Consider the following 14,325-nt stretch of genomic DNA (forward strand, 5'->3'; position numbering starts at 1 on the left):
GTATTGGTGAATGAGCCAGGCAAAGTTTCACTCGGGGAGCCTTTCGGAAACAGTGACCATAATTCAGTAAGTTTTAAGGTACTGTTGGATAAAGATAAGTGTAGTCCTCGTGTGAATGTGCTAATTTGGGGGAAGCTGATTATATCAATATTAGCGCAGAAATGAAGAATCGAGTTCAGAGGCGGACCTTTGAGAGTAAGTCAACATCTGGCACGTGGAAGGCTTTGGAATGTCAGTTGATAGGAGTTCATGACTGGTATGTTCCTGCGAGGAAGAAGGATAAGTATGGCAAGTTTCTGGAACCTTGGATATTGGGAGCCTAGTCCAACATAAAAAGAAAGCATTTGTACGGTCTCGAAGGCTGGGAACAGAAAAGGCCCGTGAGGAGTATAAGAAAAGTAGGAAGGAACTTAAGCAAGGAGTCAGGAGGGCAAAAAGTGGTCATGAAAAGTAATTGGCAAATGGGGTTAAAGTAAATCTCAAGGCTTTTCATGCGTATATAAAGAATAAAAGGAGCCAGGGAAAGGGTTGACACATTCAAGAGCAGGGAGGGAATCTATGTGTGGAGCTAGAGAAAATGGGCGAGGTACTAAATGAATACTTTCTTCACAAAAAAGAAGGACTTAGTGGATGATGAGTGTGGGGAAGGGTGTGTAGATAGTCCGGGTCACATTGAGATCACAAAGGAGGTATTGGGCACCTTGAAAAACATGAAGGCAGTTAAGTTCCCAAGGCCTGATGGGATCTACCTCAGAATACTGAGGGAGGCAAGAGAGGAAATTGCTGGAGCCTTGACAGAAATCTTTGTATCTTCACTGGCAGCAGGTGAGGTTCCCGAGGATTGGAGAATAGTCAATGTTGTTCCTTTGTTTAAGAAAGGATAATCCAGGAAATTACAGGTCGGTGAGCCTCATGTCAGTGGTAGGGAAATGATTGGAGAAGATTATTCACGACAGCATTTACTCCCAATTGGAAGCAAGTAGGTGTATTAGCGAGAGGCAGCATTGTTTTGTGAAAGGGAGTTTGTGTCTCACTAACTTGACTGAGTTTTCCGAGGAAGTGAAGAAGATGATTGATGAAGATAGGGTAGTGGATATTTTCTACATGGACTTCAGTAAGGCCTTTGGCAAGGTCCCTCATTGCAGACTGGTACAGAAGGTGAAGTCACACGGGATCAGAGGTGAGGTGGCAAGATGGGTAGATGGAAGACAGAGGGTAGCAGTGGAAGGGTGTTTTTGTGAATAGAGGGCTGAGACTAGTGGTGTTCCACAGGAATCAGTGCTGGGACTGTTATTGTTTGCAGTATATATACATGATTGGAGGAAAATGGAACTGGTCTGATAGGTACATTTATGGACAACACAATGGTTGGTGGAATTGTGGAGAGCCATGAGGACTGTCAGAGGATACAGCAGGAGAAAGATTGGTTCCAGACTTGGGCAAAGTGATGGCAGATGCAGTTTAATCCAGACAAATGTGAAGTAATGCATTTTGGAAGGTCTAATATGGATGGGAATCAGTAAATGTCAGAACCATTTAGAATATTGACAGGCAAAGGGATCTGAGTGTACAGGTTCACATGTCACTGAAAGTGGCAATGCAGGTGGAGAAGGTGGTCTAGAAGGCATATTGCATGCTTGCTGTATCGGCCGGGGGATCGAGTATAAAAATTGGCAAGTCATCCTGCAGCTGTACAGAACCTTATAGACTCATAGATGTTTATAGCATAGAAACAGGCCCTTCGGCCCAGCTTGTCCATGCCGCCCAGTTTCTATCACCAAGCTAGTCCCACTTGCCTGAATTTGACTCTTATCCCTCTATACCCACCCTGCCCATGTAACTGTCGAACTGTTTCTATTTTAAAAATTTAGAGTGCCCAATTCATTTTTCTAATTAAGCGGCAATTTAGCGTGGCCAATCCACCTAGCCTGCACATCTTTGGGCTGTGGGAGCGAAACACACACACACACGGGGGGAATGTGCAAACTCCACATAGACAGTGACCCAGATCCGGGATCGGACCTCGGCGCCGTGAGGCAGCAGTGCTACCCACTGTGCCACCGTGCTGCAGAGCCTAGCTATTTCCTAAAGGAAAAGATTCTACCCACCTCTAGCACTGCCTCTGGCAGCCCGTTCCAGATGCTCACCACCCTCTGTGTGAAGAAACTTCCCCTCTGGTCTCTTTTGTATCTCTCCACTCTCATCTTAAACCTATGCCCTCTAGTTTGACTCCTCTACCTTTGGGAAAATATGTTGCCTATCTACCTTATCTATGTGCCACATTATTTTATAGACCTTTATGAGATCACCCCTAAGCCTCCTACGCTCCAGCGAGAAAAGTCACAGCCTATCCAGCCTCTCCTTATAACTCAGACCATCAAGCCTTGTAACATCCTTGTAAATCTCTTCTGCACTCTTTCCAGTTTCACAATATCCTTCCTATAATAGGGTGACCAGAACTGAACACAGTGTTCCATGTGCGGTCTTACCAATGTCTTGTACAACTTCAACAAGACGTCCCAACTCCTGTATTCAATATTCTGACCTATAAAACCTAGCATTCTGAATGCCTTCTTCACCACCCTGACCATCTGCGACTCTACGAGGAGCTATGAACCTGTACCCCTAGATCTCTTTGTTCTGTAACTCTCCCCAACTCCCTACCATTAACTGAGTAGGTCCTGCCCTGATTTGATCGACTAAAATGCATCACCTCACATTTATCGAAATTAACTGCACCTGCCATTCATCGGCCCACTGGCCCAATTGGTCAAGATCCTGTTGCAATCTTATATAACCTTCTTCACTATCCACTATGTCACCAATCTTGGTGTCATCTGCAAACTTACTAACCACGCCACCTACATTCTCATCTAAATCATTAATATATATAACAAATAACAGTGGACCCAGCACCAATCCCTGAGGCACACCACTGGTCACAGGTCTCCAGTTTCAAAAACAACCCTCCACAACCACCCTTTGGCTTCAGTCGCCAAGCCAATTTTGTATCCAGTTGGCTACCTCACCCTGGATTCCGTGAGATTTAACCTTTTGCAACAACCTACCATGTGGTACCTTGTCAAAGGCCTTGGTAAATCCAAGTAGACAACGTCAACTGCACTGCCCTGATCTACCTTCATAGCTCAACATATTCTTTAGCTGATTTCTGAACTTAGCCTGTGTCAGTACATAAATGCAGGTGTTTGTGCAGCAGCTCAAAAGCTGCAGCATCAATCCCAGTTCTCTTACTAAGGGAGGTAAATATATGTCACGAAAGCCTAAATATATCATCCGGATCCACATATAATAAAACATATACACTGCCCATAAAAGAATGAAATTCGCCGAGATAGCAAACAGTAAAATGATAGATTTCCTTCGGCTCTCCATCTCTGGATCGCTGGGGCTCTCCTGACTTACATGACCTCTGATTCTCCTCCGGGCTCTGCTGGCCACTAAAATGTATCTTACGGTTAAACTATTGAGCAGCATAATGATAAAAAATGGGACACATGGGTTGAGAATATAATGAAGAAGTTCAATTACTATCCAGAACTTTGAATACAAAATACCAAATGTTTCATAGCAAAACCAAGGGGCGTTTAAAAATTTATAGCGACCTCTCAACAGGAAGTACCAGAATATATTCTTTAAACAACTGAGAAATGACACTGTTCCAATAACGGTAACTGCAGTTTTCTGTGTGCAATATTTCACTTTCACATTCTGCCAGCAAATAGCCACAAATCGATCAAAGGTGAAAGTGACGGTGAACCAAACTGAACAGTCTGTAGTAGCATAAAGCAGCACGGCATGGATATTGCACACCGGAACATACCAAAGGAAAGAAAACAGTCTCGAATAAGAAATTGGAATCTGCCTCAACATCGAATCAAGGATAGCGACCAGCATATCCGCTGCTGCCATGGCCACCAAGTAGCATGTGGTGCCTTTGGAGAGACCACACTTTCCCTTAGATAGTATCACAATCGTCAGCAAGTTAACTGTCAGGAAAGAAAACAGACATCAAATCATAAACAACACAAAATGCAGAAGTATAAGATAGATGGAGGCCTTGGTGAGATCAGTGGAGCATATAATCCCACACCACAAGACCAATCTGTGTGCTGTGCTAGAGTCAGATTTCTGAAAGTGATATATACTTAGTCCTTATTTCTCCACTCTATCCGTTATTCTTGAAGTTAGCATTAAATCTGTTTCCATCATCTTTCAGTTCGTGATTCCTGGAATTCCAGGAAACATGCTGCCTAAAATAACAATCCCTATTTCCCTTATATTTTGTCAATTGTCCTTGATTTGTATCCTTTGGGTATCAACCCTGCTTCCAGGAGAGATTATTTATAAAAATGTAGCAGAGATCACACCATATAATGTGTTTTGTTTCAATAAAGTCTCTTCTAGTTTAAGGCTCTTCCAGTTTTCATACAGTTTATTATATCTGGTATAGATTTGGAAAGTATGAACTCTACCATTTGCAATGTAACTTTGCCCCATTTAAAGTGTGTACCTTAGATACAAAGCCTCATCACAGACATCGACAAAGTTTTATTAACGTTCATGACAACGGTATTTTTTTGGTTTTCCCATCCAGTAATGGGATTGAATAACTGTACCAGGGCTTCAGGACAAAGACAACATTTTCATAAACACACCCAGATTTGGGAATAATAATACAACCTAAATTAAACATACCCAAAAGTAAATACGGTCATTTCATTGTTGTTGCAGTTTTCAATTCCCAACTAAATATAGATGCATTTGTTCAACCTGGCTGTGTAAATCAGTAAAGACTCGGAATTCCTCCCAGGCAACAGCACCGAATTTGTAGACTTGTCCTGTGGATTTATGTGAAAGTTATCGTCCAGTTTTCGTAATACCCAGAATTTGCCAAATTCCTTACATGTCCAATATATGCTTTGGTACAGTATCTGAATCATGGAATTCCAACAGTGCAGAAGGAGACCATTCGGCCCATTTAGTTTGCACCAACCCTTGGAAAGAGCACCCTACTAAAGCCTACGCCTCCACCGTATTGCTGTCAACCAGTAACGCTACCTAACTTTTCAACACTGAGGGGCAATTCAGCATGGCCAATCCACCTAACCTGCACATCTAGGGGTAACACGCCGCAATAGAACATAGAACATAGAACATTACAGTGCAGTACAGGCCCTTCGGCCCTCGATGTAGCGCCGACCTGTGAAACCACTCTAAAGCCCATCTACACTATTCCCTTATCGTCCATATGTCTATCCAATGACCATTTGAATGCCCTTAGTGTTGACGAGTCCACTACTGTTGCAGGCAGGGCATTCCACGCCCTTACTACTCTCTGAGTAAAGAACCTACCTCTGACATCTGTCCTATATCTATCTCCCCTCAATTTAAAGCTATGTCCCCTCATGCTAGACATCACCATCCAAGGAAAAAGGCTCTCACTGTCCACCCTACCCAATCCTCTGATCATCTTGTATGCCTCAATTAAGTCACCTCTTAACCTTCTTCTCTCTAACGAAAACAGACTCAGGTCCCACAGCCTTTCCTCATAAGATCTTCCCTCCATACCAGGCAACATTTTGGTAAATCTCCTCTGCACCCTTTCCAATGCTTCCACATCCTTCCTATAATGCGGCGAACAGAATTGCACGCAATACTCCAATTGCGGCCGCACCAGAGTTTTGTACAGCTGCAACATGATGGCTCCGAAACTCAATCCCTCTACCAATAAAAGCTAACACACCGTTCGCCTTCTTAACAACCCTCTCAACCTGGGTGGCAACTTTCAGGGATCTATGTACATGGACACCGAGATCTCTCTGCTCATCCACACTGCCAAGAATCTTACCATTAGCCCAGTACTCTGTCTTCCCGTTATTCCTTCCAAAATGAATCACCTCACACTTTTCTGCATTAAACCCCATTTGCCACCTCTCAGCCCAGCGCTGCAGCTTATCTATGTCCCTCTGTAACTTGTAACATCCTTCCGCACTGTCCACAACTCCACTGACTTTAGTGTCATCTGCAAATTTACTTACCCATCCTTCTACGCCCTCCTCCAGGTCATTTATAAAAATGACAAACAGCAGTGGCCCCAAGACAGATCCTTGTGGTACACCACTAGTAACTGGACTCCAGTCTGAACATTTCCCATCAACCACCACCCTTTGTCTTCTTCCAGCTAGCCAATTTCTGATCCAAACTGCTAAATCACCCTGAATCCCATGCCTCCATATTTTCTGCAGTAGCCTACCGTGGGGAACCTTATCAAACGCTTTACTGAAATCCATATACACCACATCAACTGCTTTACCTTCATCCACCTGTTTGGTCACCTTCTCTAAGAACTCAATAAGGTTTGTGAGGCACGACCTACCCTTTACAAAACCGCGTTGACTATCGCTAATCAAATTATTCCTTTCCAGATGAAGATACATTCTATCTCTTATAAACCTTTCCAATTTTGCCCACAATAGAAGTAAGGCTCACTGGTCTATAGTTACCGGGGTTGTCTCTACTCCCCTTCTTGAACTAAGGAACAACATTTGCTATCCTCCAGTCTTCTGGCACTATTCCTGTAGACAAAGATGACTTAAAGATCAAAGCCAAAGGCTCAGCAATCTCCTCCCTAGCTTCCAGAGTATCCTAGGATAAATCCCATCCATCAAGGGACTTATCTATTTTCACACTTTCCAGAATTGCTAACACCTCCTCCTTATGAACCCTTCTAGTCTAGTAGCCTGAATCTCAGTATTCTCCTCGACAACATTGTCTTTTTCCTGTGTGAATACTGATGACAAATATTCATTTAGCACCTCTCCTATCTCCTCGGACTCCAAGCACAACTTCCCACTCCTGTACTTGACTGGCCCTACTCTTACCCTAGTCATTCGTTTATTCCTGACATATCTAGAGAAAGCTTTAGGGTTATCCTTGATCCTACCTGCCAAAGACTTTTCATGTCCCCTCCTGGCTCTTCTTAGCTCTCTCTTTAGGTCCTTCCTAGCTAACTTGTAACTCTCGAGCGTCCTAACTGAACCTTCATGTCTCATCTTTACATAAGCCTCCTTCTTCCTCTTGACAAGTGTTTCGACTGCTTTAGTAAAACACGGTTCCCTTGCTCAACCACTTCCTCCCTGCCTGACAGGTACATACTTATTAAGGACATGCAGTAGCTGTTCCTTTATCAAGCTCCACATTTCCATTGTGCCCATCTCCTGCAGTTTTCTTCTCCATCTGATGCATCCTAAGTCTTGCCTCATCGCATCATAATTGCCTTTCCCCCAGATATAACTCTTGCCCTGCGGTATATACCTATCCGTTTCCATCACTAAAGTACACTTAATCGAATTGTCGTCACTATCACCAAAGTGCTCACCTACCTCCAAATCTAACACCTGTCCTGGCTCATTACCCAGTACCAAATCCAAAATGGCCTCGCCTCTCGTTGGCCTATCTACATACTGTGTCAGGAAACTCTCCTGCACACATTGGACAAAAACAGGCCCATCTAAAGTACTCAAACTATAGCCTTTCCAGTCAATATTTGGAAAGTTAAAGTCCCCCAGAACAACTACCCTGTTGCTTTCGCTCCTATCCAGAATCATCTTTGCAATCCTTTCGTCTACATCTCTGGAACTTTTCGGAGGCCTATAGAAAACCCCTAACAGGGTGACCTCTCCTTCCCTGTTTCTAACCTCAGTCCATACTACCTCAGTAGACGAGTCTTCATCAAATGTCCTTTCTGCCACCGTAATACTGTCCTTGACTAACAATGCCACCCCTCCCCCTCTTTTACCACCTTCCCTGAGCTTACTGAAATATCTAAACCCCGGCACCTGCAACAACCATTCCTGTCCCTGCTCTATCCATGTCTCCGAAATGGCCACAACATCAAAGTCCCAGGTACCAACCCATGCCGCAAGTTCACCCACCTTATTCCGGATGCTCCTGGCATTGAAGAAGACACACTTTAAACCACCTTCCTGCCTGCCGGTACACTCCTGCAACTTTGAAACCTTACTCATGACCTCACTACTCTGAACCTCCTGTATACTGGAGCTACAATTCAGGTTCCCAAACCCCTGCTGAACTAGTTTAAACCCTCCCGAAGAGCATTAGCAAATTTCCCCCCCAGGATATTGGTACCCCTCTGGTCCAGGTGTAGACCATCCCATTTGGAGAGGTCCCACTGACCCCAGAATGAGCCCCAATTATCCAGAAATCTGAAACCCTCCCTCCTGCAATGGTTAGCTCTACTGCCTCACGACGCTGAGGTCCCAATATTCCGGCTCTGGGTCACTGTCCGTGTGGAGTTTGCACATTCTCCCCGTATCTGCGTGGGTTTTGCCCCCACAACTCAAAGATGTGCAGGGTAGGTGGATTGGCCACGCTAAATTGCCCCTTAATTGGAAATGATGAATTAGGCACCCTAAATTTTTAATTTAAAAAAAAGAAGAAAAAAACCCTGCACATCTTTGGACTATTGGAGGAAACCGGAGCACACGGAGGAAACCCATGCAGACATGGGGATAATTTGAAAAATCCATAGTCACCCAAGGCCCTGGCATTGTGAGGCAGTAGTGTTAACTACTGTGCCACCCATTATCATTATTATCATTATCATTAATAAGTTCACTGCCTTCACCGATAAACTTCAGCACAATCTTTCGAAGCCCATGTAAAATCTGATTAATAAATATATCCCTGGTTGCAAATGCTGAAACGGTCTTCACTTCTAACTTCAAATATTGCATCTCTTAAAATCATGCACTTGCAGTCAGGTGGTCTTAGTTTGAATAAATATGTACAGATTTGAATGACGGTGGGACCACATTTATCTGGATGACAGGGAATATGTAGACCTGCTGTAAATGTTGCCATTCACTCAGAAATGTCCTGTAAATGCTGAGACACATTCAGAAACAGCCTGTCATTAAGGACACTCTCAGAAGCCACCTGTCAATATCGACCAACATACACTAATGTCTTGTCCATATCGAAGAAGACAGTTAAAGGCTTTGAGTTAAACTGAGACACTCACAGGTCGATTTACATTCCATGTGTCCCTTGTAAATTCTATGACTCCCAACATAATCTACAGACTCGATGTAGACACTGACAGATCACAAAGATATTCGTATATGCTGTTAAAAAAATCTAAGGGTTCTGCGTTATCACTGAAGCAAAATCTTTTTAATACTGATAGGTCCCGCGTTTAATCTCATATGGATCCCTTTGTCAATAGTGACCACCTGCGAATGTTGCCATGATCCTAAGGAATTGTGTACTTTATCAGGATGCAGGAATCACCAAAAAATACACCATACATCAGCCACACATTTATATATGGCACGCATTGGAGCTCAGTAAGTCTTCTGTTACATATCAAATGTCCCAGGAACTCCACAGTGGGGAGAATTGGTAAATTAATGATCAGTGCGATAATACAGTGAAATATACTTTAGAAAATTAGTAGCTGGGTGTAGTGACTCACAGGAATTTGAACCACAGTAGAGACAGGATTAAGTAACCAGCAATATTGTAAAACATGCTGTAATACTTATAATTGAGATTAGCAGAATACCGGGTACAACATAAAACACGACAGTGTAATGTTAATATCAAAAACAACAATGTAGTTTAACAGAGTTACTAAGATAAGAGTTAAATATAGATCCTTACTCGGAACACCAACAGCGACAAGAAAGGGATAGTAAATCTTCTGGATGTCATAAAGTACATCTTGTATCTGGAACACCAGACTCCAATTCATTATTCAGCCCACAATGGAATCAATGTTGCAGTTGATGCTTCTGCAGTCTGGGAAAACATGTCAAAATGAAGCACGTATTCATAGTGAAGGTAAACCCTCTAGTGAAACAATTAGGGCCCATAGAGACTAATATTAATTCCAGTCACTGAACATACACGTTCAGTTAATACTTTGAACATCATCATTTATTAAATCACAAAGTGATTACCTGGACAATGCTGTAGATTCCGGAACGTTTCCAGGATACCGGACTCACCAAAATCCGGAACTTGCATTTTTAACCTGGTCCAGCCCTGTACCCCTTTCTTTGCCTCATCCATCTATTATTGTACGAGTGCAACAGGGCTGCACATTGCAAAACACCGTGACTGGTGTGTATGTGTGTGAACGAAACCTACTGTTTTATTTCATCTTATCTCGAGTTTGCTGCGCAATTTAGTCACAGAACATTCGAGTACTCCGTACCTAAGGGTTGGTGAAAATACACGATTTACAAGGTGGGGGAGGGGGGATCAAAAATCAAAAATGCCTGTCTGTTTCTAGGTGCGTAGTGAGAGGAGAAATCAAGACTTTGTTTTATAAATTTAGAGTACCCAATTCATTTTTTCCAATTAAGGGCCAATTTAGCGTGGCCAATCCACCCACCCTGCACATCTTTGGGTTGTGGGGGCGAAACCCATGCAAACACGGGGATAAAATGCAAACCCCACACTGACAGTGACCCAGAGCTGGGATTGAACCTGGGACCTCGACGCCGTGAGGCAGCAGAGCTAACCACTGCGCCACCGTGCTGCCCAAATCAAGGTTTCTTATATTAATCTCCCTCCTTTTTTTAATATCCGTTCATGGGATGTGGCATCACCTGTGGCTGGGCCAGCACTTAGTGACTAAACCTGAGGCAATTCCGAGTCAACCACATTGCTGTGGGTCTGGAGTCACAGATAAGCCAGGCCAGGTGAGGTAAGGACGGCAAATTTCTTTTCCTGAAGAAAATTCCAGATGAACCTTTAATAACAATATGCCGTGGTGGGATTCAGATGTTTGGTCCACAGAGGATTATCTTGGGTCACCCGGTTACCACGCGAGCTATGCGAGCGGCAATAACAGTAGCCACCCCTTCCCCCAAAAATTGAACACATGGAAAATAATGATCAATTCAAGGATAGTAAACATGAATTTGTGAAAGGGAAGTTCATCTTTGATGAACATATTGGCGGTTCTTTAGCTTGTTACTTGTTGCACAGATAAACAAACTGAGTGGAGTTGGATTTTCAGAAGACTTTGATAAGTTCTCACAGCGGAGGCTAAGAAACAAAGTGAGGGCGCAGGGCATTGGGAGCAATGTACTCGGATGGACGATGAATTGCGTCACAGACAAACAACGTAGAAGAGGAAAAAGAGTGTCATTCTCAGGATGGCTGTCTTTTACGGGTGGGGAATCACAAGCATCAGGGCTAGGGCCACATCTGGTCACAATCCATATAAATGGTTTAGATTGCAATGTTTCCAAATTTGTTAATGGCACAGAACTAGATGGAAATGGCGGTTGTGAGGAAGATGCTAGGAGGCTTCAAGTGGACTTGTACGGGCTAAGTGAATGGGCACGGACATGGCAGATGGAGTGCCGTACGAATGAATATACAGTTATCCACTTTGGTAGAAAAAGAGGCAGACGGAATATTCCTAAAATGGCGAGAGATTGGGAAGTGTTGGTTCCAACGGTATCAGGCTCGTTAATAATACACTGAAAGCTCGCATGTAGGTTCAGCAAACAATTATGGGGGAGATTTTTGTGGGCCTTCATTGCAAAGACATTTGAGCACTCAAATAGGGATGAATTTCTGCAATTTCTAGAGTCTTGGTGAGATGGCATCAAGAGTATTATGTACATGGAGAGATTGCACTGAAAGTTCACCAGATGTTAGCACTTACCCTGCTCCTAAAACCATTCACCCAGAGATACTCAAGTGGGGAAATAAGCTACCTACATCTACTCAGGAGGAAAAGTAAATGTGAAACTGCAACATGCGATCACTGGTACTACAATAACACCCGCCTCGACAGAAGGAAATGAGTTGTGGCTTGCTTGAATGTGTACATTCACTAATGCTCCTGCAAATCTATATTTACTCTCTCACATTCCTCCAAACACTGTCACTGAATCTGGACAGTGTTAAAGGATAGCCTGCCTTTCACCGGGTCATTTCAGACAGTCTGGTGATGGTCAGAGTTTTTACAGGCTCTGATGGTGACAATACATATTGAGGGATTCCCAGCTGTTTTAGGATATAGTACCAACAAGTTTTGTGTTCCATTTTTGTTTTAGCCTGTGCAGTGGTCACCAAGCCAGGCAAAGTGCTCCCAAAGTGGCTAAAAAGACCTTTCTGAGCCCCCCGCTGAACTTTTTCAGGGACACTATTCAATCACACGAGTCATTGATCAGGGGGTCCCAGACCTCCAGTCCTGGTTCCCTGTCAATTTGCTGCACAAAAGCCTTCGCCAGTGTGAAAACTGTTCAAGAGTGCCCAACACATCACACCCTGGTGGCAATTTCTCAGCCCAAGACCGTAAGAAACTACAGAGAGTCCAGAAACCGCCTCCCATCCATTGACTCCATCTACGCCTCCCGTTGCCTTGGGAAAGCAGGCAGCAGAATCAAAGACCCCTCCCGCCTGGGTTATTATCTCTTCCAACCTCTTCCATCAGGCAGGAGATACAAAAGTCTGAGAATAGGCACCAACAGATTCAAACCAGCTTCTTCCCCGCTGTTACCAGACTCCGAAATGACCCTCTTATGAGCTAAACTATCATCTCCACACATCTTCTCTACTGAGTAGTACTACATTCCGTATGCTTCACCCGATGTCTGTGTCTATGCATTTACATTGTGTATCTATCGTGTGTCTTATATACTTTCATGTATGGAACGACCTGTCTGGACTGTTTAGTAAGGGGAGGTCTTGCCTGACAAACCTGTTAGAGTTCTTTGAAGAGATAACAAATAGGTTAGACCAAGGAGAGCCAATGGATGTTATCTATCTTGACTTCCAAAAGGCCTTTGATAAGGTGCCTCACGGGAGACTGCTGAGTAAAATAAGGGCCCATGGTATTCGAGGCAAGGTACTAACATGGATTGACGACTGGCTGTCAGGCAGAAGGCAGAGAGTTGGGATAAAAGGTTCTTTTTCGGAATGGCAACCGGTGACGAGTGGTGTCCCGCAGGGTTCAGTGTTGGGGCCACAGCTGTTCTCTTTATATATTAACGATCTAGATGACGGGACTGAGGGCATTCTGGCTAAGTTTGCCGATGATACAAAGATAGGTGGAGGGGCAGGTAGTATGGAGGAGGTGGGGAGGCTGCAGAAAGATTTAGACAGTTTAGGAGAGTGGTCCAAGAAATGGCTGATGAAATACAACGTGGGCAAATGCGAGGTCTTGCACTTTGGAAAAAGGAATAGAGGCGTGGACTATTTTCTAAACGGTGACAAAATTCATAATGCTGAAGTGCAAAGGGACTTGGGAGTCCTAGTCCAGGATTCTCTAAAGGTAAACTTGCAGATTGAGTCCGTAATTAAGAAAGCAAATGCAATGTTGTCATTCATCTCAAGAGGCTTGGAATATAAAAGCAGGGATGTGCTTCTGAAGCTTTATAAAGCATTAGTTAGGCCCCATTTAGAATACTGTGAGCAATTTTGGGCCCCACATCTCAGGAAGGACATACTGGCACTGGAGCGGGTCCAGCGGAGATTCACACGGATGATCCCAGGAATGGTAGGCCTAACATACGATGAACGTCTGAGGATCCTGGGATTATATTCATTGGAGTTTAGGAGGTTGAGGGGAGATCTAATAGAAACTTACAAGATAATGAATGGCTTAGATAGGGTGGATGTAGGGAAGTTGTTTCCATTAACAGGGGATACTAGGACCCGGGGGCACAGCCTTAGAATAAAAGGGAGTCACTTTAGAACAGAGATGAGGAGAAATTTCTTCAGCCAGAGAGTGGTGGGTATGTGGAATTCATTGCCACAGAGGGCGGTGGAGGCCGGGACGTTGAGTGTCTTTAAGACAGAAGTTGATAAATTCTTGATTTCTCGAGGAATTAAGGGCTATGGAGAGAGAGCGGGTAAATGGAGTTGAAATCAGCCATGATTGAATGGTGGAGTGGACTCGATGGGCCGAATGGCCTTACTTCCACTCCTATGTCTTATGGTCTTATGGACTGTACGTAGAACAATATTCACTGTACCTCGATACAGCAGATCAATCAATACAATCCAGTTGGTGTGGAAGATGGAGTTCGGTGGGTGGGCTGTGGGATCTCTGATGAGGAACTGTTTTTTAATGGTGGCGTCTTGATTCAATTGCTGCTGCCACAGGGCCCATCGTGTTATTTACCGGCACAATGTTCTTAACCATACAAGCTGGCATGATGGGAGGCATGCAGCCAATGGATTGGGAAGGTTTTGTGCAGCAGCAGGCTTGGGTGATGTGAACCGACTCCAGGGGATTTCATGTTGAAATCGCCC

At 43.9% G+C, this 14,325-nt stretch overlaps 1 protein-coding gene across 1 annotated transcript in view; it reads right to left on the reverse strand.

Annotated features, from left to right (window-relative positions):
- Window positions 1-14,325, reverse strand: part of LOC140410989 (NACHT, LRR and PYD domains-containing protein 3-like) — a 60,780-nt gene that overhangs the window by 32,859 nt on the left and 13,596 nt on the right. Inside the window, exons 3-4 of the mRNA XM_072499878.1 lie at window positions 9,706-9,772; window positions 3,576-4,007 (exon numbers count right to left, since the gene is read on the reverse strand). Coding sequence (XP_072355979.1) covers window positions 3,576-4,007; window positions 9,706-9,772 — 499 coding nt within the window. The remainder of the gene's footprint in view (window positions 1-3,575; window positions 4,008-9,705; window positions 9,773-14,325) is intronic.

The sequence above is a fragment of the Scyliorhinus torazame genome, chromosome 4, assembly GCF_047496885.1.
Source record: "Scyliorhinus torazame isolate Kashiwa2021f chromosome 4, sScyTor2.1, whole genome shotgun sequence".
Taxonomy (NCBI): Eukaryota; Metazoa; Chordata; class Chondrichthyes; order Carcharhiniformes; family Scyliorhinidae; genus Scyliorhinus; species Scyliorhinus torazame.